Genomic DNA, 25,275 nt, shown 5'->3' with positions numbered 1-25,275 from the left:
ATTCTGCCACTATAAATATTACATTTTTTTTTTTGGCAGAGCCAGCTAGGTTTTCCAACCTATTTTGTCAAGAATTTGGGAAAAACAAGGCAGTTGGAGGTGCCAGAGAATTTCAGAGAAATTGGGCCTACATAATTTCAAAAGCCTGTGTGACTGTGGAAAACAGCCATTTTGAGAGCAGTGTTGAATGCAACTAATCTGCCTAGTAACACCACAGCCAAAAGAAACCACTCTTTCTGTTTTTTCAATTCCCCATTCTTTCACTATAAATATTACAATAGAAAGGTCTGACATACTCTAAATTAGTTCTAGTAGTCCTTTCCAAAGTAGCAAAAATAGATATACTATTTAAAAATATACTTTTGAAAGAAAAATATATGTCCATTGATTGGGAAAGTTGTGGTACATGAATGTAATGGGATATTACTATGCTGTAAGAAATTACAAAAGTGCACAATACAGAGAAATATGGGAAGAATCAGATGAAGTAATACAAAGTGAAATAAGCAGAATCACAATTATTATACACAATGACTAAAAATATGTAAAACAAAGAATGGTAAAACTAAGTAGAAGGCTGTGCAATTATAATGATCAAACTTGATGCTGAAGAAGTGATAGAATTTACCTACCTCCATTCTTTCCAGAAATGGGAGGCTATGCATGTGGAATATTGCATACACTATCAGGTAATTTTGTTAACTTGATTTTATACCTCTCTGCTCCCTTTTTATTTTTTGTTGTAAAGAATGACTCTCTGGGTAGGGGAAAAGGGAAAGGATCTATTTTTAAGTGGAGGTGAAGTAAAAACAAAGGATTTCAATAAAAATATTAGAAAAGAAAGGAATAGCAGCCTTGATCACTGCCCATGGGGATTTACAGAATGCAGCCATGAAATTTTATTCCTCAACATTATAGCCAGAAATAGAGGACATTTGGCCATGATATAAATGTAGAATCCAGGACAAATAGGGGACAATTTTCTTACCTCTAAAATCTAGGGTATATTCATGTTAACAAAAGCATTAGCTCTGAGGAATGAAGGTTATAAAACCAATTTGAGGTTTTGAAAGGACCTAAAAAGCCACCATTTTAAAACTATATTTGTCCAAGAATGACCTCTATGGAATTTCCACATGGTTACTCAGCTTTTGCTTGAAGATCTATAGAAAGAAGGGGATGTAAAGCCTGCCACTTCAAGGCAATTTGTTCTATTTTGGCATAGCCTTAATTGTTACCAAGTTTTTTTCCTTATATTGAGCCCAAGTCTATCTCTGCAATTTCTAGTCACTGTTCCTAATTTTGCTTTCTGGCTTAATTCTCCTACCATGTAATACCCCTTCATATACCCAAAGATAGCAATTTATATTCCATTCAAGCCACCACATAATCCAGGCTAAACATGACCCCTCAGATTAAACTACTTACCAGAAATTCCATTGTGGCTATTTAACTCAACCTTGGATATTCAGCACCTTCCAAAATTCCTTAGCCTTCTATTCCCACTGATTCTAAAGTACTCCTTAATGTCCTTCCTCTCTCCTCTTTCCAGCTTCCTATGTCTGTTATCTTTCCCTATTATACTGAAAACTCTTTGAGGACAAGGACTGATTTTTTTTCTTATTTGTGTCCCTAGTGATTTGCAAAGTGCCTAGTACATTGTAGGCACCTAAGAAATGTTGACTGAATTGAAGTACTTTCAAACAGTATTCATGTGGCAGAAATCTTGTGGCTCAATTTCATCCCAGCCCTCCTCTGGTTTACCAATGTCCTTCCTATATGTGGCAGCTAGGCGATTCAAGGTCAATTTACTTCTCATCTTTCTAATTAATTTTCTTTTCAATAGACCTCACTTTTGTCAAATCTAATCATAAAGAGCTGGAGAGGATGAAATGGACAAATTAATACTAATGCATTTTAAAAAGAATTTGGTACTAAATTATTGCTTTCTAGGCTTTAAAATAAATTTTAAAATAGTTATAAGGAAAAATTATCTTATTGAGCTAGAAAAAATAATAAAATTCACTTTGGACTGAATCCAAAAGATCAAGAAGAGCAAAAGAATTAATAAAAATGGAAAGAAAGAAGTCTAGCAGTATCAGATTTTAAACTATATTATAAAGCAGTAATTATCAAAACTATCTGATACTGGCTAAGAAACAGAAAGGTAAATCAGTGGAATAGAACAGACATATGACAAATAGTAGTAAAAGATTATGGTAACCTTATATTTGACGAAAATATAGATCTAGGCTATTGGAATAAGAAATCACTATTTGGGGGGGCAGCTGGGTAGCTCAGTGGATTGAGAGCCAGGCCTAGAGACGGGAGGTCCTAGGTTCAAATCTGGCCTCAGACACTTCCCAGCTGTGTGACCCTGGGCAAGTCACTTGACCCCATTGCCTAGCCCTTACCACTCTTCTGCCTTGGAGCCAATACACAGTATTGACTCCAAGACAGAAGGTAAGGGTTAAAAAAAAAAAGAAATCACTATTTGGTAAAAATTTCTTGGAAAACTGGAAAGTAATGAGGCAGAAACTAGGTATAGACCAATATCTTCTACTGTTCACTAAAATAAAGATCAAAATGGATATATGACAGATATAAAGGAGATATCCTAAAGAAATTAGAAGAACTAGGAACATATTACCTATAAGATCTATGGGTAGGAGAGGAATTTATGAGTAAACAAGAACTATGAGAGGTAAAATAGATAATTTCGAGTACATTAAATTGAAAACTTTTTGTACATAAAAAATAAATTTTTTCAAGATTTGAAGTAAAGAAAAAAATTGGGAAAAAATTTTCATAGTATCTTAAATAGAGGTCTCATCGAAAACACTTTGTAAAATTTATGGGAATAAGAACCATCCCCCAATTAATACATGGGCAAAAGATATGAACAGAGCTTTCTGATGAAGAAATGAAAGTTATATATAGGTACATGAAAAAGTGCTCTACATCACCAATGATTAGTAAAATCAAAACCATTCTGAGGTATCATCTCACCCTCATTAGATTGGCTAAAATAATAAAAGGGTAAAATTATAAATGTTGGAAGGGATGTAGAAAAGTGGGGACCCTAAAACACTGGGAAACTGTGACCTGACTTAACTATTTTGGTGAGCAATTTGGAATTATGCCCAGAGAGCTATAAAACTGTATATAACCGTGGGCCCAGCAATACCACTGCTGGAACTATTTCCCAAAGAGACCATGGAAAAAGGAAAAGAACTGTATTGATATAGAATCTCGAACCCTAGAGACTACATTTCCCACAATCCCCCTTTCCTGTTGTGCGTCATGGGTTAATTTTGTATTCAGTTTTGGTTTTGTACACGCTTTTCGCTCTCTCTCTGTGGGAAGCATGGGCTGGTGGTAGCAGCGTGGAGTTAGGTAAGGCTGGCTTTTTTTTTTTCTAGTTTTACTTTTCCCTTGCTCCAAGTACATTTTTAATAAATAGTATTATAATAATATCTGGAGTACAAAATATTAATTTTAATCTTTATAATTGGCTGACTATGAAGAGATCTGAAATGAGAACTTTTTTAAGGACTCATCTGCTGGGAGTTTTCAAAACCCAGTTCCAGCCTCTCAGCTGCAGCTTGTTTCCTCACAGCAGGAAGTTGCTGCCTCAGGCAGCCATGAATATTTTCCACCCCAACAGGCTGCTCTCCTACTGGCCCAGCTGCCTGAGTCTCCCTGGGCCACATGATCTTCTAATGTTGGCCTACTTAAATTGGCTATCCCTGTACAAATTCAAACAAAATCTAGCCCACTTCCTTCCATTCCTCAGTACCCTCTTTTAAAGGAGGCAATTGATGGCATTACACCAGTAATAAATTCCCTGATTGACCAAGGCATCACAATTCCCTGTAAATCTGAATACAATGTATCCATTCTGCCTGTCAAAAAGTCAAAACTGGGCCCGGTGGCAAGCATCTCTATCTATGTATCCAGGATTTAAGAGTTGCGAACAATCACGTTATAAAGAGATCACCTGTAGTTTCCAACAAAAATACTGTCATTTCTTCTATTCCTAGCACAGCTACATACTTTATAGAAGTAGACTTGTGCTCAGCTTTCTTTTTTATACCTATACATGAGAACTCCAGGCATATCTTTGCTTTCACCTGGAAGGGCTCCAAGTGGATTCGGGCTTGATTGCCCCAAGGGTTCGTGGACAGCTCCACCCTATTCACACAATTCTTCACTGCTGATACAGATGCCATATAATTTAAGTATAGCCATTTAATTCAGTATATGGATGATTTGCTCTTGGCTTCACCAAATGCTGAAGTATGCCAAGAGGATAGCAAGCACCTCCTCTTAGAGCTACATAAGAGAGGCCACAAGGTCTCCAAAGACAAAGTTCAGTGGTGTCTCCCCAATGTACAATATTTAGGCTTCATTCTAACTGCTGGGTCCTGTTTAATTTCTCCCAAGTGTATTGAAAATATCCAAAAGTTAAGTGATCCTACCACTAAAAAGCAATTGAGGGTGATTATTGGAGCAAAAGGATTTTGTCGGCAGTAGATCCCTTGCTATGGGGAAATTACAAAGCCCCTTGTAGCTCTCACAAAAAACTCGGTCCCTGAACACACTTAAATGGGAAACCAAACAACTACAGCTCTTTGAAATTTAAAACAAGCTCTCCTGTCTGCCCCTGCTCTAGGCATCCCAAATTATGATAAACCATTTACCTTAAATGTTCATGAACAAAAATGGGGTGGCTTCAGGTGTTCTAACTCAACTTTTGGGACCTGCTCAATGCCCAGTAGTCTACTATTCAGCCCAGCTTGACCCGGTAGCTGCCGGAGCACCACCATGCCTTAGAGGAGTAGCTGTCACAGCTTTATTAGTAACCAAATCTGCCCATCTGGTATTGGGATGCACTCTGACTCTGTCTCCTAATTGGGTTTTTGCCAATGCACCTATTTTTGGTTTTGTTCCTTTTCTCTTTTATTTTCCCCTTATCCCTAAAATATTGTAATTTCCTTTTAAAAACTATAATAATTGTATATATATCTAGTTCAAGTTATAAATTAGTTATGTTTTCATGATCCATTGGGGAGACTGGTCTCCCAAAGGATCCCAGGAGAGAATGTATTGATTTAGAATCTTGAATCCTAGAGACTACATTTCTCACAATCCCCCTTTCCCCTTTATTGTCATGTGTCATGGGTTAATTTTGTATTTAGTTTCGGTTTTGTGCATGTTTTTCGCTCTCTCTCTCTCTCTCTCTCTCTCTGCCAGAAGCATGTGCTGGCATTAGCAGCATGGAGCTAGGCGTGGCTGGTTTTTTTCTCTAGTTTTAATTTTCCCTTTGCTCTAAGTAAATTTTAAATAAATAGCATTAAAATTATACTTGGAGTATTGAATATTAATTTTAATCTTTACAGAACCTATATGTTCCAAAATATTTATTTAGCAGCAGCTCCCTTTCTGGTGGCAATAACTGGAAAATGAGGGGATGTCCATCAGTTAGGGAATGGCTAAACAAATTGTGAAGGAATACAACTGTGCTGTAAGAAATGGTGAGCAGATTAATTTTTAAAATGCTTGGAAAAAACTGCATGAGATAATGAGAAGTGAAATGAGTAGAGTCAGGAGAGTATTATATACAGTTACAGATTTAATATTTGAAGAATGACTTGTGAATGTTCACCTTCAGAGAATGAAATGAAAAATAGAAACATGAAAGATATTAACTATATATTTTGCTGGATAATGCCCTCTAAGGTAATGAGGAGTGTAGGGTTGAATTAAAAAATAAGTTAAAAAATAAAAATAAAAAATAAAATTTTAAAAATATATTTTTATATATTTATATTTTACATATATTTATAAAAATAAAAATAAAAAATAAAATTTAAAAGTTACTAGAAGTTTTAAAATAACTAAATACAAAATATAAAGGCATCTTAAAATTTATAAGAAAATATTCGATACAAACTACTTACCAATCTGACTGTTAGGTGCTCCAGCGACCACTAAATTTAAAGTACTATAGGACATTTCTTTTCGAGTAGGGTTAACAATATATTCTCCATCAATTATTCCTATCCTTACTGCACCTAAAATAGAACTTCAATTATTAACGATATTTTAAAACTCAAAAATCACTGATATCAACATAAAAAAAATTTTTCCCTGTCCCTTCCCTTTTAGAATCAATACTGTGTATTGGTTCCAAGGCAGAAGAATGGTAAGGGGTAGACAATGGGGTTTAAATGACTTGCCTAGGGTCACAAAGCTAGGAAGTGTCTGAAGCCAGGTTTGAACCTAGGACCTGAGACTTACTAGGTTGGTTCTTAATCCACTGAGCCATCTATCTGTCTCTGAAAGCAACATAGTAATAAACTAACAACTATCCATACTTTCAACAACTGGAAATTTTTCTTATAAATGTCATAATAAAACCCTCCATATGCACTGTTTTCTTATGAAAATGGACAAAAAAATAAGTTTTATTATGAAAATGGACACAAAGTAATTGTACTTAGAGGGGGAAAACTCTTAATACTAATATGATTTTATCATTAGAATCAAAATTTGATTCTAACAAGCTTGAAAGTGGCAATATTTGAATCAATTAAAACAGTTCCATATAAGATAAGATACCATCAACAAAGGCCTACTTCAACATTCTAACATCAACTTTGAGACTTCGTCTATAAGCTTCTCTTTATTGGACATGCTTATGAACTTTGGCTAAAACATTCCTGCTTCTTGCTCCTCTAATCCCTGCAATTCAGAGGAAACATTTGCCATCTCTCCCTGCATTCTCATCCCCATCTAATTCAGTTTTATCACTGATACATTCTTGTCTTTTTCCACTAGCCCTTGTTCCCTCTACTGTTATCATTTTTTTCACTTTTATCATTCTTTTTGACTCCTAGAAATAATTGATAGCTGGCTTTCTCCTGAGAACATACCACTCCCCAGGGCAGCTAGGTGGATAAAGCACCAGGCCTGGAGTCATGAAGACCTGAATTCAAATCTGTTCTCAGACACTAGATATGTGATGCAGAGCAAGTCACTTTACTCTGTTTCCCTCAGTTTCTTCTGTAAAATGATCTAGAGAAAGAAATGGCAAAACATTCTAGCATCTTTGCCAAGAAAACTCCAAATGGAGTTGGATACTACTGAATAAAAGCTCTAGCCCCTAAAGGGGTGGAAAAAAAAAAGATATTATTCTCCAATGCTGGCAACTCTTTCTTAATGCCCACAGATCCATCAATCTGTATACTTTATGCAATTTACAGAATCTTCTCCAAAATCTACTCCTTAAAAGTTTAAGCCATTTAATTTTAAAACTCTTTTCTTAATGAGTGAGGTTCACAACTTTCCTCCAGTTCAACTCTGGCCCTTATATTTGTTGACTTCACTACTTATGTAGATTATTCTTCTAATACTCTGGCCTAGTTCTTCAATGGAGATAATTCTAAACTACCTGTCATTGCCATTCATACCTTATACCTTGCTATCATTTGCAACTGTTCTATTACTGCCAAGATATTGAACTTTAAAATGTCTCTTTTGCATCACAACCTTGTATGATTCTTTCTCTCCCATTGCCTCATTCCTATACTAGCTCTTTGTCTTCACAACTTTCAATGCCCGAGTCTCTACCCTATTCTAATTTATTACTTCTATTTTAGTCTTTCTCTTTTTATAGTTGGGATCCAGTCAAATAAGAGACTATTGCTTGACCTTTGAGTTCTTTATCCCTTGCCTTTTCATGTCTTGATAAAATTCAACTATCTAACTTTTTGGTGGCTATTTAGTTGTTGAACAAAGAAGGAAGTCACCAATCATGCAAAATGTCCACTACAAATTTATCCTCACTACTACATGGCAATCCTTTTCTTTATTTCTGATTGACTCCCTTTATCTATCTATCTATCTATCTATCTATCTATCTATCTATCTATCTATCTATCTATCTATCTATCTATCTATCTATCTATTATTCCTGTGTCTCTTTTCAAAGCTTTCAATATAATTCTTACTCTCTCAAAGATGATTTTGTATTCTTTTGAAAAAGAAGTCTGAACTCATTTGTCATCAGAGTCCTCATCTCCAAATTTCTACATTTTTACTTATCTTTTCTACCTATTACCCAGGTCCAGAAGACAAATTAGTATTTCTTCTTGTTAAGATGGACTATATTTATTCCACCTGTACCTTTTACTCCATTCTTTTCAAAAGTCTTCTCTATTGATCCTTCCTTTTCTCATCTTCAATATGTATTTATTGACTCTCTTTTGACATGCTTGGTTCTGTAGTCTTAAAAAAAATCTTCCTTTGACCTTATCATTCCCTCAAACTTTAGTCCTATTATTTCTCCTATTCAATTCACTTCTATAACCATTGCCCCTACTTCCTTACTACCAATTTGCTCCTTTGAAATGTGGCTTCTAATCACATCATTTATTGAAACTACTCTTTCACAGGTCCTCAGTAACCCCATAACTGTAAAAAAAAAAAAGGCTTTACCCTCAGTTTTCCATTCCTTGACCTTTCTGGAACACTTAAAACCACTGACTACTCATTTTTCACTAGCTAAAAACCTTTTGTGATCTGACTTCGAGTTTCCTTTCTAGTCTTTCCACATAACTTGTCCTAATGTACTCTACATCCCCGTCCAATGTGATTTTTAAATCTCCCTCTTGCTTGGTCTAGCACCCAAAATTGTGCACACCCACACTACACAGGCATGTGCTAGGCAATGGCAAATCAGAAATAACTGACTGCCCACCTGGGCTGTCCTAAGCCAAGCTTGAGCCACCATTGGCACTGGTGAGGCACATGAAGTGAGGTAGAGAACAGCCTCTGGAGTTCGTTTACTTCTTGGGGACAGGGCTAGGTGCCAGTTCGTTCTAGAAGCTAGAGCAGGGAGGAGGCCCGCAGACAGCTTTCCTTCAGATTGGTCACGTGAGTCAAGGACTAATTCCCTTCTCTACCTTGACCTTCCAGGCCTGAACTCCCTCTGGCTCTGCCAGAAGGTTGAGTTAACCTTTTTCCTTTTCCCCTTCTTTCCTTCTCTCCCTCTCCTTCTTTCTTAAGCCCATTGTAATTAAACCACAATAAAACTCCATACTGACTTGGCAGATGAGTGGTAAGGGGCTTAAAGTGACTTGCTTAGGGTCATACAGCTAGGAAGTATCTGAGGCCAGATTTGAATTTAGGACTTCCCAACTCTAGGCCTGTGTATAAGTGGAAACTTTCTACCTTTGAACTATGTTCCTCAGAATTCCTTTTGTATTTCTCAGCATCCCTTTCCCTTTGTTTTGTGTTGATTTAGGATTGTGAACCCTAGAGACTACATTTCCCACAATCCCCTTTTTCTTTTCCTGTTTGTGCATCTCCTTACATAGATGGAGTTTTGAGTTTCTGTTTCTGTCCATGCAATCTCGTGGGCTGGTATCAGTGTGAAGGAGGGAGCAGCTTTTGGCTTTTTTTTTTATTTCTCTGGTTATTTTAAATTTCTCCCTGCTCTAAGTGGATTTTAATAAATAGTATTAAAATAATACTTGGAATATTGAATATTGATTTTAATTTTTACAGTTTTCTTGCATCTTTACATTATTGTTTATAACTTTCTGTGACTCCTCCCTCTTTTCTCTTCTTTCTCGAGACTGTGGCTTGAGTGAGTTAGCTCCTTTTTAACTCTATTTTTTATTTAATAAATTTTATAAATATAATACTTGAGTTATTGTATATTAATTTTAATTCTCACATTTTTGGCTTACCACATAGGGATAGAATTCTAAATAAAACTTTTTTTTAAGGCTTTGAGAAAGAACATACAGTAGAGAAATTTTATAAGTTGCATCTTCTCTCCTGTCACTTCTTGCACCGACCTGCTTGAGCCAGCATTGCCGCTGCCTGTGCTCCTGTGACTGCTAGCATTCCCACCCAGCCTGCAGCCTCTCCCAGCCCATGATCAACCCCCACCCCTGCTGTGAGCCTGCGCTGTGTCTTTTCAACACACAACCTGGAAATTCTCAAGAATGGGATGAAGTATAAATCCCTTTCCTTCCCTATACAACAAGGGTTAGCCTTGTCCTGTCTTAGCCATTTTTCAGCAGGGGAGAAATAAACCTGTGCTATTCAGCCACACCCCATTTCTAATTTCTAAGTGGATTTCTTAAGTTGACCCTCAGCTCCTAGCTTGCAATTCAATATTTTTTCATAGGAAGGGGACTCAACTGCTGTTTTTTTTCCTTTTCACCCTACAACCTAACATAACAGGGAGGGAAGATAGCCTAAATCAGTGGATTTGAAGACAGAATTTTGGGGAATAAGCTTAATTTTTTCTCCTGACCCAAAACACCAGGGAGTACTTTTTCATATGCAAATACTCTATTGTTTTCCCTCTAAGTTTTGCCCTAGGTAGGAGGTTAAAGAAGAATACCTTTCTAAGCCTCCTAGCCAGTTCCTTTACCTTCTAGTAGGGTCCTTTTTGTTTACCCTGTAAACAAAATCCATTCCACCTTTTTTTTTTTAAAGGAATAATGCTATTAGGAAGAATACTTGAAACTCTGAAACAACAGTTGGAGTGGGTAGGGCTAAAAAGTGTATTTTGGATCTGTTTAATTCTTTTACTGGCAGTTTTTATTTTCATTGTATATTTCCCATTTTATTTACTTCTTAAGAATATGCAGCAACAAGCTAAGCTGCTTGAATTCCAGACCAAACTAGAATACTCTGACAAAGTTTTGAAAATCTTAAATACTCTCAACATGCAAAAAGGAGGTTCTGACCAGTGTGTGTATGAGGAACTCCAGAAGGGTGACAAAAGAAATGCAAATGGATGACAAATATTGGGAAGGGGAATGAACCTTAAAGATATATGGAAGTTTATTGCTTACTATTTTGAGTTTATTCCCGTCCATAATAGTGAAGAAGTCTACTGGAATTGGAGAAAAGGATTTTTGAATTTACTGACTGTACCCTTTCAATGCTTCTTGTATTTTACTGACTGCTTTAAGGGTTAATTTGTTTTAAAAGTTCATATATTAACCTAATCAATATATTCTGTTACATGATCTTCATTTGTATCTTTCCCCTATGCCTGTACTGAAGAACATATCAATGTGAAAGCCCATAAACAGCCTTTTCTTCCTTTTTGTCTTTCTTAATGGTCACAGAGATTTTGATGGATGGACTTTATCAAAACTTGTTATAACTTGTATACAACCTTTAGAGAATTTAATGAGCTAAGAATTTAAATTAATTTAAAGGAGTCTTCAAAAATGATTTTTAGATAATTAGTAGCTTCTGAATGGATGGTTTATATATAGAAGTTCCTTCCATAAAAGTTTTATACATAAAGCATGAAGCCAAAGTAAGCTTCTGCATGTTTTTTTTTTTAACTCTTCAGTTTAATCTACTTCCACCAGAATGATCTAGAATTCTTGGTGATGTTTTAGACCCCAAAAGATTTTCATCAGCAGTATAGAGGTTTGTATTTTTTCTAGGCTCTCCTGCCAAATTTTGGATTAATGGCAATAATAGACTTTCTTAAAAATATCTTTCCCAGGGGGTAGCTGGGTGGTTCAGTGGATTGAGAGTCAAACCTGGAGACTGGAGGTTCTAGGTTCAAATCTGGCCTTAGACACTTCCCAGCTGTGTGACCCTGGGCAAGTCACTTAACCTCTATTGCCTAGCCCTTATCACTCTTCTGCCTTGGCTTCAAGATGGAAGGTAAGGGTTTTAATTAAAAAAAAAAAATACATATATATATATATATATATATATATGTATCTTTGCTAAGGTTGGAAGATTTGCTACAGTTGTAAAACTTGTGAGAAGTATCCATTAGTTTATAGGTTTTTTAAAATGTCATTCAGCAAGTGGCTATATACAGTAAGTTATGTGAATCCTATATGATAGTATGTTTGATTGTTTTTGTCATTAACTGGGCTATTGTGAATTTTGGTACTTTCTTTTAAATGTGCATTATCTACTGTACTACTGTTTTATAAATCTGTTACTTTGTGAAAATCATTTGCACTCACACAGTGATTCATGGCCAAGTTTAAAAAGGAACTGGATCTCATTTTTGGGCGCGAAACCTTTGTATTCTACCTCTCCTTGGCTGACACAGTGTATCACTGATTGTAAGCTATATATTTTTGATTTTTAAACTTTTTTATTATTGTTTTTCCTTGCATGTGCTATTTATCTAGTATACATACTCTAAGCCCTCAAGGGCAGGGAATGTATAATCTTTTATCTTTGTGTCTCGAGCATCTATTATAGTGTTCTGAACATAGTAGGTATATAATAATTATACAAATTATTTTGTAAAAGTAACCTTAGTTATATTTCATATATTCAAATCCTTACTTACCAATGGGACCATTCCAAGGAATATCTGATAATGAGAGGGCTGCAGAAGCTAAAAACAAGCAAGATGAAATATTAGGAAAAAATTTTAGCTTTTGGAATAACAAATATTAAATTTAAAGTCTCTGATTTTGGACTTACCTCCATTAATTGCTAAGACATCAGGTTCATTAACACTATCAACTGCTAAAAGATTACAAAGGACCTGATATGAAAGAAAAAAATGGAAAACTTTAAGGAGTACCATCTGTCAACATCAGCTTAAAATTATAAAATAACAAGTAACATGTTCTTTGTAAAGGATTAAAACTGAGTAGATAAGACAGTATTAATAACAAACTTACTTGAGATTGAAAAATCCTTGCAAAGGAGAGGGGGAAAAAATAGAAATCCAACGTATAACACCGCCACCCCCCACTAGTTGAAGAGTGCTGGTAATTCAAAAAGGAATATTTATTGGAAAAATCCAATTAAAATTTTTATCTAAAATAAGACAGTAAGATAGCTTGACTTGTGCTATTTAATTTCTTTACATCATTAGTAAAAATGCTCCAGGCACTTGTGATGGTAGTACTAAGTTAGTTATATTCTCACTTTGTACCCCTTTGGTCCATTGGCCATACAATTAAAATATCTGGCTAGTTAGTCCATAGCCAAAGAACATAGCAAAAATGAAGAGGTATTTCATGAAAGCATGGATATAACCTATATCCGACTATCCACTGCCTCAGGGAGGGGAGAAAGGTGAGGAAGGAGAAAATCTGAAATTTAAAATGTCAAAAAATTGTAAAAAACTGTTTGTACATGTAACTACCCTCTCCTCCCAACCAAGAGGAATCAAACCCAGAATAATGATTTTATTAGATCACATCTCTCAATAAATAAACTTGATCATTCAACCAATATCTATTGAAAACGCAGATCTTTACAAAGGCAAAGAGCTATGCTAAGCACTTATATTAAGAATTATATGATAAAAACAAAAAAAGTTAAAAATTAGATTTGGAATAAACAAGTGCTTAACATATGAAACATAAGTGCTTAACGAACACTGATTGATGAACTGAAACAAGACTAAAAATATACCAGATATCCATTAAGCCAAACAATTGTATTTTAATGACGACAACCCTATAGACAATCCTTCACTAATATTTTAATTATATAAAAATTGGAAGTATGGAGCACCAAAAATATATACTTTAAAAAAGACACAAATCCTTCCATTCTACAGTTATGTACTATGAAGTCTTTTTAAAGAGAGATTTCAAAATTCTCTTCCCAATCTCTTTCTTGTTGCTTTACACTCACTCTAACTCAGAACACATTAAAATTAAGGTTCTATTTTTCTTTTTGCCAGGAGAGATACCCAAGGACAATTCAATAAATGCTACTGGCATGTTACCTAGGCAACATTCTGAAAAATTCAAAATTCTTAAAATAGTGATAAACTGCATTACTAACAATAAAGCCTATTACTATAAATTTGTAACAAAAAGTGTGATGTGGATCTTCTTCTCTAGAGAAAATTGCAAGACAATTAATAGAAACTAAGAATTAAATTGTGTTCTATGTTACATCTCAAAAATTAATTGTTCTGCTGGAGAGGCACAGCAACATAGTTTCTACTAAGATCACTAAAAGAGAGGAGAATGTTAGGTTTGAATCTTACTTTTGACATTTATTAGTTATAGCACTTTGGTTAAGCTACCATTTCCTTATCTGTAAAAATGAGAATAAGAATTCTTGCAACTCCTTCTGGTGTTATTTTGAATTTTAGGCATTTTTGTAAGCTTATAGGCATGTGAGTAACTTTTACTGATGGAAATATTTCTTTTTCAGTAAATCTTCAATTACCATTTGGAATGAACATTGTATTTATTCATTATTCATTCAGTTTAGAAAGTAATGTTACCAAGAAGAATCTCTATTTTCTTGTGACCACCATTGTGCTAAAAAAAATAGTAGAAATTTAAGAAATACAGACTTAAAAAAAATACTGAACAGAACTTACCTGTGTATCATAGAAGTAGCCTGATGGAAAGAGAGGCCTGATTGAACGATCTGGTGGGGGGGGGGAAAGGAAGTTTTAAAATAGTATTGTTGGGATATTGGTTTATTATTAATGTGATAAAATAAATAGACTTTTGATATTAAGAATGTGGCTAAAAACAACAAAATTGCTCAATATGAGAAATTTCCTTTTTCCTTAGGTTGACTCACTAACTGGAACATAAATGAAAGGAATGATATAACTTGCATATGCTTATTCCATTCTGGGCAATAATGTAAGTGCCCAAGTGCTTTGCCCAGGACTAAATTGAACTAGCAGACTAGTAAGCAAACCATGAGTAAGGAACGCATGGTTTAACAAGCAGCAAGGAAGTGAAGACACAGTTTATAGTTTTTGGTAAAGGCCAAAAAGAGTAGAAAGGGAAATTTATTTTCATTATGTTCCCAAACTCATTAGTGAAAAGGAGAAATAGGAGGAAAAGACATAAAAACTGAACATCAATACAAAAGAAAATCCTTCCCAGTACCGTTGCCAATGCCATTAAAATGTAGTTATAGCTATTGGTCTAATATTACTATAGCCACTTTTACACCTCTCCTGTAAATTCCAAGAAATCCAACTTAAGACATTTAAAAAATAGCCACAACTTGTAAAGTAACTCAGAAATGCTTGGAGATACCAAAGAATTTAGGAATCAATCCAAGGAATTAATCTAGTATGCAAATACTACAGCATTTTTTGAAATCATTTAAGTGAAGATTACTGAAATCCATGGAAGATAAAAACATCTTGTTCACTCTCTTTTTGCTTTTATCCATCCTTTCTTTTACTGTGAGAATAATTATCCTTACATATAAATATGCTATAAAACCTCTAGTTGCTCCTTAATGTCTACTAAAGTTAAAACACTTTTTTCTTTCCATTCAAAATACCTCCACAATCTCATGTGTGTCTACTTTTCTATCTATATTCTCTCAGTAACTTCATTAGCTCCCATGGGTTTAATGAGCATCTCTATATAGATGACTTGACCTGTCCACATCTGATATAATTATCTTCTCTCTTCCAAACTTCCTCGACTCCCAGGTTCATTAGCTTAGCCTGATCTTCTCTTCACTCTCCCTCACCCTATGTAGACAGAGAAATAATTCAAATAATCAAATGGAGTTATTTTCTGCATTTTTTTTATCTTACCTATAATTCGACTTGTGAGAATTTCTTTATCAGAAGAGCCAAACTCTCTTCTAAGATGGTTTGTGGGAATTCTACCTGCTGCAGCAGCTTTTTGCTTATAGTCAACCTTAAGAGAAAACAGAATAGTTTTCATGAATTCCAACAGTAGCTATACTATTACAAACTCTAATGCCTATTACTGCCTTTCAAATAATTTTTTGCCTGGGATCAATGGAAATTTTTTTCTTTGGAGCAAAAACAGTGTTGCTTATTTTACAACCTATATATTTCCTTATATATTTACAAGATAGACAAAGGCTTTATAGAACTTTGGGTTGAAAGCAATCTTGAGGGATCTCTAATTTCATCCAGTGACTCCCTTTTGACTTCTCAGATGTTCTTTTGCTCACTTCTAGGGCAACTTTTTGTTCAGTTATTTCAGACATGTCCAAATCTTCATGACTCCATTTGACCTTTCTCGGTAAACTCATTAGAGAGTTTTGCCATTTTCTTCTCTAGATCATTTTAAAGACGAAAAACTGAGGCAAGCTGGTTAAGTGACTTGTTCAGGGTGACGTGGCTAGTAAGTGTCTGAGGCCTAATCTGAACTCAGGAAAGTGAGTCTTCCTGACTTTAGGCCCAGTTGTCTATTTACTATGACACCTAGCTGCCCCTCTAAGGCAACTAAGATTCTACTCTTACACCATTGGTTCTCATGAAAAGTTTTTATATGTTGAAAAGTCTACCACTTTTACAAATTTGTTACTATATAAGTATAAAGAGATCATTAGATTCTATAAATAGCTATTTACTGCCATTAGTTTAATTATTCACTTAAAATGACCTGGATTCATCCTGGACCAAGTTATTTTGTCCAAAGTAATATGGAAGTAGAGCACTAATTTTTCCATTTTCCTCCTTTGTTCCCTTTGGAAATTTCTATTACCAGGTTCAGACAAATTATCTGGTACTTACCACTAATGGCATGAACTGGGAAGGTGAAGGCTTTGTTTTACTGACTGCTGTAACCATCACAGCTGTTTCACCTGACTTAAAAAAAATACAAAAATATAACAAACATGAGTAAGTAACAATGTAGTAAGAATGATCAATTTATCAAGTTTCCAATTATTTAGAAGAAAAAAAAAACAAAAAAAGAATGAGGTGCTACTTTGCTTCAATTAAGGAAAGATCATTTTTTATTATAGTGATCTTAATTAATCTTAAGCAGACAAAAGTTGACTCCAGTTCGACAACTATGATTGAAAAAAAGAACAAAATCTATTTGAAATAGGCAAGCCTAATACAGTTTTCTCTAACATTATTAGCAACTGTGAATTTTAAAACTATTCCACCCTAATCAGACCATTCTTTAGAAGATCTGATTTAGCTATTTCCTGATCAATAACAATGGAGATACTTGGAATAACAGAATCAGGTCTTGGAAACTCCACATTCCCCACCCTACTCAGTTTAACAAGACTTTGAAAGGTCTGCATCAAACTCAAGATTTAATGAACTGAGGAGATGGCCTTCAACAGACATGTGCAAAAAAAAGGACAGACCTCTGGGTTGTCCCAAGTCAAGCTAAGTCTTCATTGGTACAGATGAGATGCAGAAAAGTGATGTAAAAACGTCCATATAAGGCATTTCAGTTTCTGCCTCTTTCTCTTTCCCTAGAGGGATGACTCTGGCTGGCAGCAGGCTAAGCATTCCAACATCTTGGAGTGTTGGGTGGTGAGTTTTGCCCTGGAGCTGACTTCAGGTTCGGGCATCTTAGCTAAGCCTCTTTGGAGGTCAGGCTAATTCTTTCCTCCTTCACACTCAAAACCTTACTTTCTAGATCTCCTATCCTGGTACTAGTCCCTTCCTTCCTCCTTCTTTTTAAAATCTTCTCTACTACATCAATTAAATCACCATAAAATTTGGCAGCTGACTTGGGTATATTATTATTTGGGATTTCCCTTGGCGACTACTTAAATTTACAATTTTTTCAGTCTCAACCATAATTTCACCCTTTACACAACAGAAGAGATATAGCTAGAGATCAATAAAACTTTATGGATAAAATTGTATAAGGTACCAAAATATCTAACTTAATGCAGTAAAATACCTTTTTAAAAAAAAATCACAAGGATAAAAAAGGGTACTTGTTTTAGAATAGTTTAGATATAAATACTGGAAATAAATTAGGTAATTTCTGAAATGACTTCCATTACTATAATTCTTACATTACCCATATCCATTTTGATCCAATATAATTATGAAATTAAAACCGGGTCTAGTAACTTAATTAAAAATTAAAAAAAAAAACCTGAAAATTAAAAACCATGTTTTACCTGTACTACAGCACAGCCATCTGCAAATCTTGCCAGTCTTCCAGAGGATATTTCTAGTTTTCTGTTTTAAACAAAACCCAAAAGACTTGAGTTATCAGTGCAATTGACAGCTCTAACACAATTCTCCTGAACAGAACAGGGAAGTCATTAAATGATGATAATAATAGCAATTCAGATAAGAATTTTAATGACATTTTAAGAGAGATTTAAGTTTTGCCACGTGCTTTACTTATGTTCTCTAGTTTGAATCCTATGAGGGAGGTGCTATTATTATTCTGGATTACAGATGTGGAAACTGAGGCTGAATGAGGTTAAGAGTAATTAGTTCAACTTCTTCTATATCCTTTGAATCTCTAATTCTTACCATTTCTTCTTTTGAAATATCTGTGGTAGCCATCCATCCCCTTTCACTCCTGCAGCTTCACTGGGAATCCAGGCCTTCATTACCTCAAGCCTGAATTAGAATGGTATTCCTAGTTAGCCTTCAAGTATCTAAGTTCTCTAAGCAATTAAGAGCTCAATCTTCCTAAAACTCTACACCAAGGGTTCTTAAAGTTTCTGTTGTCTAGTGAAGAATATGGAGCCCTTCTAAGAATGTTTTTAAGTGCATTAAAAATGCATAGGATGATAAAGGTGATGTAAAGGCAATTATATTGAAATACAATGTTTGAAATAGTGAAAAAAATTAAGTTCATAGACTTCAGGTTAAGAACCCCTAGATTATATCAAGTATAATTTGTTGACAAATCTATAAAAGTTTCTTTTCTGCATCAAGTATAAATTTTTTTGCTGGCTTTAAATATCTTCCATATTCTGGAAATGGCTAGGTGGCACAATGGATAAAGTACCAGGTCTGCAGTCTGGAGGATCTGGGTTCAAATCTGCCTGAAGATAACATCTAGCTGTGTGACCCTGGGCAAGTCATTTAACCCTATTTACTTATCCCTAGCCCTTCTGTCTTAAAGTTGTTATTAATACAGAAAATAAGGGTCTTTAAAAAAATCTTCCATATTCTGGCACAACCAGCCTCACTTTACAATATGCCCTCAATCCAATTTTTGTTCTAACTTCACTGTCTTCAACAAGTCATGGTCCTTTCTTCATGTTTTCTCTGCCTAGACTGCCACCTTTCTTCATTTTTCCCTATTGAAATTATGTTCATCAATCAATTCATGAATAAAAATTCATTTGAGTTCCCACTATTTGGGAAGCATTGAGCTAGGCATCAGAGGTGAGAAAACAAGAGAAACAGGCTTTGTTTTCAAGTAGCTTCCATTCTACTGGGGAATACCACATGGCCACACATAAGTAAAAACAATATCTAAAATACAGAAAAGAGATAGAGATAGGAGATTAACAACTAAGAAAATAAAGAAAAACTTTTTCAGGTGAGTCTTGAAGAGGACTAGGGAGTCTAAGAAGAAGTCTGGTGGGAGAATATTCTATGTATGTGGACAGATTGTATAAAGAAATGGTGGTGAAAAGCTGGACATGTAACAACTAGAAGAAGAAATATTTGGCTGGTGCAAATAGTATAAGAAGAGAAATAATGTGTAGTTAGCTTGGAAAACTCAATCAGGAGTCATATCATGAAAGGTTTTAAATGTTAAACAGAAGAATTTGTATTTTATCCAATAGGGGAGCCACTAAAGCTTCTTGGAGTAGTAACAAGAAGAGTAACATGGTAGAACTTATTCTTTAGGAATATCAAATTGGCAGCTATTTGGGAGATATTTTAAAAAGGGAGAGGCTTGAAGCCTTAAAAAAGGGAGACCTGCTTCAATAGGAGGTTATTACAATAGTCTTGGCAAGAACTGGTCCTGGTTTAGGTTGGGTAGCTGGTTGGCATAGTGGATAGTGTACAGGGCCTTGAGTCAGAAAGACATGAGTTTGAATATGGCCTCACATGTACTATCTGTGTGATCCTGAGCAAGTTATATCCAACTTTTCATCATGTGACAAAGATACTGGAGTGGTTTGCCATTTTCTTTTCCAGTTTATTTTCCAGAAGAGGAACACAAGGCAAAAATGGTGAAGTGATTTGCCAAGGCTCACACAGCTGGTAAGTGTCTGAGGCCAGATTTGAATTCAGATGAGTTCCTAATTCCAAGCCCAGTGCTCCACCGCTCTATCTACTGTAGCACCTGTCATCTGTCTAGTAGGCAGTTAGAGGTATGGAAATAGGAGCTCAGGAGACAGATTAAGGATGGCTACGTAAATGGGTCATAGATTTAGATCTAGAAGGGAATCTTAGATATCAATGAATCCAATCCTTCATGGAAACAGAGGTCCTGAGAGTTTAAGTTATTTGCTCCAAAATCACACAACTATTAAATGTCTTAAAGAGGATTTGAATCTAGGTCTTCTTGACTCCCAAGTTCCCTGGTATATACTTTTCAAGTCATCTGCATAGAGATTACTGGTTGTCCTCCATGCTTGGAATGTGAGTCTACTTTACTTCTGGCTCTTAAGAGTCCTTTGTTTCCTCTAATACTCTACTCCTAATACTCTACTCGAGTGTTATCTTCTACATGAAGCTTTTCTTGTTCCCCTGCCAACTGCCCTTCTCACCCAAAAATTTACTATGTAAATTGTGTTATTTTGTATTAATTTATTTAGGCTCACATTGTATCTTCTGGTAGCTTTTTGAAGACTAGGAGGGTTTCATTTATTTCTTTGTATCCTTAGTAGCTGGAACATGGTAGGCATTTGTTGACCGAAGAGATCACCAAGTGAGAACAGAGAAGAGAGGGTGCTAGACATGGATAATGATCTAACAAAGCAGATCTAAAAGGATTGACTGGTTAGATAGGTAGGAAGATATCTAAAAGAGAGCAATGTTAGGAAAACCATGAAGGGAGAGTCAAGTACTAGATGGTTAATAATGTCAAATACTTTGGAGGTCAAGAAGGAAGAGAATTAAGAAAAGTCTATTATAGATTTTGTAATAAAGCAAAACCAGGTGATTTTAGATAGGATAGTTTCAATCAAGTGATAGAGAATGAAACCAATGGTTAGGAGGCTGAAAACTGAGTTGGAGGAATGTAAATGGAGGCAATGAATATGGTTTTTTTTTTTTAGGAGTTTGGTTGTGAATGGGAGAAGAGATACAGGAGAGCTTGGAGGGCAGGTAGGTAGGTTTCATTACTCTACTTCCTCTCATTCTCTTCAATCTGGCTATCAACCTAATTCAATAAAAAATTGTTCTCCCTCAAATTTCAATTTCAAAGTTTTTTTCCTCAGGTCTCATTTTTCTTGACTTTTTTTTCAAGTTAGAAACTTTTGACTACCCTTTCCTCTTGCTAAATCTCTGTTTTTTCTTTCTTCCTACCAGTCTGATTATTCCTTAGCCTCCTCAACTGGATCATTACTGAAATTCTCTCCTTCCCTAAGTGTGAAACTCTATCCTATGTTTTCATTACTCTCTATACTCTCATGGTGATTTCATCAGCTCCCAAGGGTCCATTTCTATGCAAATGACACAGAGATCAAAACCAGCCTTTCATCACTAATTTTCTACTGGACACTTCCAATTGGATGGATAGATGTCCCAAAAGCATCTTAAATTTAACATGTCTAAAACAAAACTCTTTATCTTTCTTCCCCCAAAACCTCTTCTGGTTCCAGGACAATTCTGAGGGACTTATGAAAAAGAATACTATCCACCTCTAGAGAAAGAACTGTTGGAGTATAAATGAAGATGACATTTATCTCTTGTATATTGAGTATATGATTTGGTGTTTTGCTTTTATAAGATTATTCACTTACAAAAATGAATAATAGGGAAATATATGTTTTGCTTGATATACATGTGTATGTATATATATATGTATACATATATATATATTCTGGTTCAAAACTGAATTGCTTGTCAATTCTGGGAGAGGGAGGGAGGCAAGCAACATGAATCAGATAACTTTGGAAAACTTGTGGAAATTTGTTATTAAAATAAAATAAAGAAATAAAAAAAACCCAAAACAAAAACAAAAACCTCTTCTGGCTTCATTCTTAATACTTGATTGAAACTACCTTATCCAAAGTCACCAGCATTCTCTTTATTGCTAAAGTGGTTTTTTTCAACTCTCTTTCTTCCATGACATAACTGTCCATCCTATTCTTTCTTACTTCAATGATGAGTACTACCATCCTTCCAGTCACCCAGGTTCACCATCTAGAAGTCATTCTCTATTACTCACTCTGGTTTAACCCCTAACCTAATTGGTTACTGTCTTGAAAATTATATCTTCATACTCTCTCACTGTCCCATTCTCTACCCTCTTCCCCCTAATTCAGACCTTCATACTGTTATCATTTCTAGTATTTCAAAGGTCTTTTCTCAGGCCTCATGGCAAGGCTCTTAATCACCTAGCCTCCAACTTCTCCCCTCCAATCCATACTTCACCCAGGCCCAAAGTGCTATTTCCAAAACAAAGATCTGAATATGTCACTTTTCAACAAAAGATGCTCCAGTGGCTCTCTACTGTAATACTCCTCTGGCATTTAAAGTCCTTCACCACTGAGTCTAACTTACTCTTCAAGGTTTTCTACCCATTACACACATTTAACAGTACAGTCAGACTGATATCTTCAATAAACTCATTTCCTATTTCCATGCTTTTTGGGTAAGTACAGGTAATCCTTCCTGATCTTTGTTTAGATCCTTAGATCCTTTGTTTCCTTCAAAGCTTAGCTTAAGTGAGAATTCCAAAATGAGGCTTTTCCTCATACAACTGTTTGCTAGTGCTTCCTATAATCACCAAAACTGTCTAGTATTACTTTGTATATATTTTGTATCTAATTTTATGCTTCCACGCTTCCACCCCCTTTCCCATAAACTGTAAAATCCTTTTGAGCAGGGGCCCAAATTACATCTTTGTATCCCCAACTCCAACCACAGTCCAGGTAAACAGGAAAAGCTTAATAGACACTTGTTCGAGTGTTTGAACGTTAAAGCAATAGGTCAATCACATCAACAAACCAGAAACATTAAGAATTAGATTGAGAAAAAGTCAATGAATTTAACAATTAAGAGGTCATCTGAGTCTCTGAGGCAGCATCCTGGGACTACATAAGCAAATAACACAGGACAGTAGAAGCAAGGGAAAAAAAGAGGATTAAAAAGTGGAAAGCATTAGCGATAAACTAGTTAAAAGCCTTCACTTTACGGAAATTGAGAAGTGACTTGCTGAAAAATCCATACAGGTGGAAAACAACAGAATCCCAATTCAAAAGTAAGAACTCCAAAACCTAGTACTTTCCCCACTATATTTCATTACTTAATTCCAGTTAGTAAACTACCAATCAATCTACAAGCACCTAATGTGTGTCATTAACACAGTTCTCATTAATATTGCAAGGTTTGCAAATTAATCCCTACAAAAATTATACTTCATCTTCACAAGACAAATGAGGAAACTTGAGATGGAAAAGTTAAGCGGCTCGCGTGCCCAGGGTCACAAAGCTAGGAAGTGTCAGGGGCAGGATTTGAAACTAGATCTTCTAGATTCCAGACTTCTCCCCTCTGTATTCCATTTTGCATATAAGGAAGATGAGGCTCAGTGAAGTTAAAAGATTTCGCTAGTACTACAGTAACAAGGGCATGAAGCCTTCCAGCTCCAGATTCACTCATTCACACTCGCCCTGGGGAGGAATGGGTAGATTCCCAATCGCCAGGAGGGGCCCTGGGAGTGAGAACCCCAGGGTGGGCGGACTTCGCCTGGGCGGGCTGGGGTCTGTGAGAAGCCTGAGGACCCTAAGAGAGGGCCTCGGGCTGGGTGAGCAGAGCCCCGGGGCCGCGGTGGGGTCACAACACGCGGGTGCTTAGAAGGGGTTTGCGGAGCCGCCAGGTGCTCCCGTACCTGCCGCCCAAATCCACGGTCACGGTCCTAGGACTCGCGTTTCTCCAGAGTGTTCGCGCCTGTCTCGGAGGGAGCCTCAGGGACTGGACCGGGACAAGGAAAAGCCGGCTCTTGAGCGGCCGGAGCCGCAGACACAAGCAGCAGCGTGTGGAGGCTGCCATGACACTTCTGCGGAGGACTGGCCCGTGACGCGTCCTGATTGGCTAATCAACGTAGACTGGGAGAAAGGGCGCCGCTTAGTTTCATTTCTGAGGCTGGTGGGGAAATCCAAGGGAATTACTTCCGACGGAGACCGAAGAGGAACAAACTTCACTAAATGGCAAACCGTAGCGCATTTCTTCAATTCTCAAATGGGAAAGTAGAAGTAGTGAGACCTAATTCTAACCTTGACAGTTACCAACTATGTTACCATGAAGAAGTCACTTGACTTCACTGAGCCTTAGTTTTAACTTAGCAAAATTGGGATCTTTAAAATTTTTAAATATTAACTTAAAAAATTTAAAACTTTGACTTGAAATGTAAATTTAATTAAAAATTACAAAAAATTAAAGACACTAATACCTGTTATATCTACCTCCCTGGCTTAGTTGATCCACTGAGGTAAATTTTGTGAAGCAGTTTGCAAACTTTAAGGGCTGTGGAAATGTCTGTCAAACCAAGGGAACCATTAGTGGAACTTAGAAAAGTGTTTGTAATTCATCTTTTTTAAGTGAAAAAGTCTGTGTATCTAATAATGAAGATAGATGATGAATAGAATACTTAGAGGGTGTGAATCTTAAAACTACTCAGACTCTACTTTAGAAGATTTGATTAAGCTATTTCTCATTTTTAACAATGAAGATACTTGATCAGGAATGTATTGGGAACTTTTAAAATTACTCCACCCTACTCAGACAGTGCCTTAGGGGAAGATAAAGTTGCAACCTTCTGATTGAACAATGAAAAGTCCCTAACTCATTTATAGTAAAGTTAGAACCTTAAGCTAGGTCTATTTTTAGATCTAATACAAAAAGGTGCTAAGTACCTATAAAGGTTAAATTAATCACTAAAAGGTCAAGCAACTTACAAAAGGCAAGCTTAACAAAAAGAGGTGTGAAGTACTCAGTAGATTTTATCTAACCAGAGAAGGTGAGAACAAAAGAAGATGAGAACTAAGAATGGGCAGTCCTGGAAAAAAACATCTACTGTGATTGGTAGAAATGAAAATTTAGAGGAGGTGACATAAGAGAAAATTTCATTAAAAGGAAGGGGTAAAAGGTAATTTAGTTGTTGGAGTTCAGAGTTGAAGTGAGGGAGATTTTGAATGGAGTTCGCAATTGAATTCAGTTTGGAGGCTAATTTCAGTTTGGAGTGAAAGAACCCAGTTTGGCAATGATCTTGTGGTGAGTGATAAAGACTGACTCTCTCTCCCTTAGGCTCAGGCCTAGGCCATTTTGGCCTAGGCCCTTTTCTACTACTTGGATATTCTCTCTCTCTCTCTCTCTCTCCTTCCCTTAATTCCTTCATTTATATTAATTAAAATCTCCATAAA

The 25,275-nt window shown here is 35.8% G+C and overlaps 1 protein-coding gene across 2 annotated transcripts in view; it reads right to left on the bottom strand.

Annotated features, from left to right (window-relative positions):
* The window catches only part of PNPT1 (polyribonucleotide nucleotidyltransferase 1), a 66,037-nt gene extending 42,075 nt beyond the window's left edge, over positions 1–23,962 (bottom strand). The window contains exons 1-9 of one of the 2 annotated variants that reach the window (XM_007476807.2): positions 23,745–23,883; positions 18,251–18,340; positions 17,887–17,947; positions 16,523–16,593; positions 15,569–15,674; positions 14,375–14,424; positions 12,502–12,565; positions 12,365–12,412; positions 5,964–6,077 (exon numbers count right to left, since the gene is read on the bottom strand). In XM_007476807.2, coding sequence (XP_007476869.1) covers positions 5,964–6,077; positions 12,365–12,412; positions 12,502–12,565; positions 14,375–14,424; positions 15,569–15,674; positions 16,523–16,593; positions 17,887–17,947; positions 18,251–18,283 — 547 coding nt within the window. In that variant the 5' untranslated portion in view covers positions 18,284–18,340; positions 23,745–23,883. Of the gene's footprint in view, positions 1–5,963; positions 6,078–12,364; positions 12,413–12,501; positions 12,566–14,374; positions 14,425–15,568; positions 15,675–16,522; positions 16,598–17,886; positions 17,948–18,250; positions 18,341–23,744 lie in introns of both variants that reach the window. The other variant, XM_001382127.4, reaches the window with a different exon arrangement.
* Between the last annotated feature and the right edge of the window lie 1,313 nt (positions 23,963–25,275).

Source organism: Monodelphis domestica, chromosome 1, assembly GCF_027887165.1.
Source record: "Monodelphis domestica isolate mMonDom1 chromosome 1, mMonDom1.pri, whole genome shotgun sequence".
Lineage (NCBI taxonomy): Eukaryota > Metazoa > Chordata > Mammalia > Didelphimorphia > Didelphidae > Monodelphis > Monodelphis domestica.
This window is presented reverse-complemented; position numbering and strand designations above follow the sequence as displayed.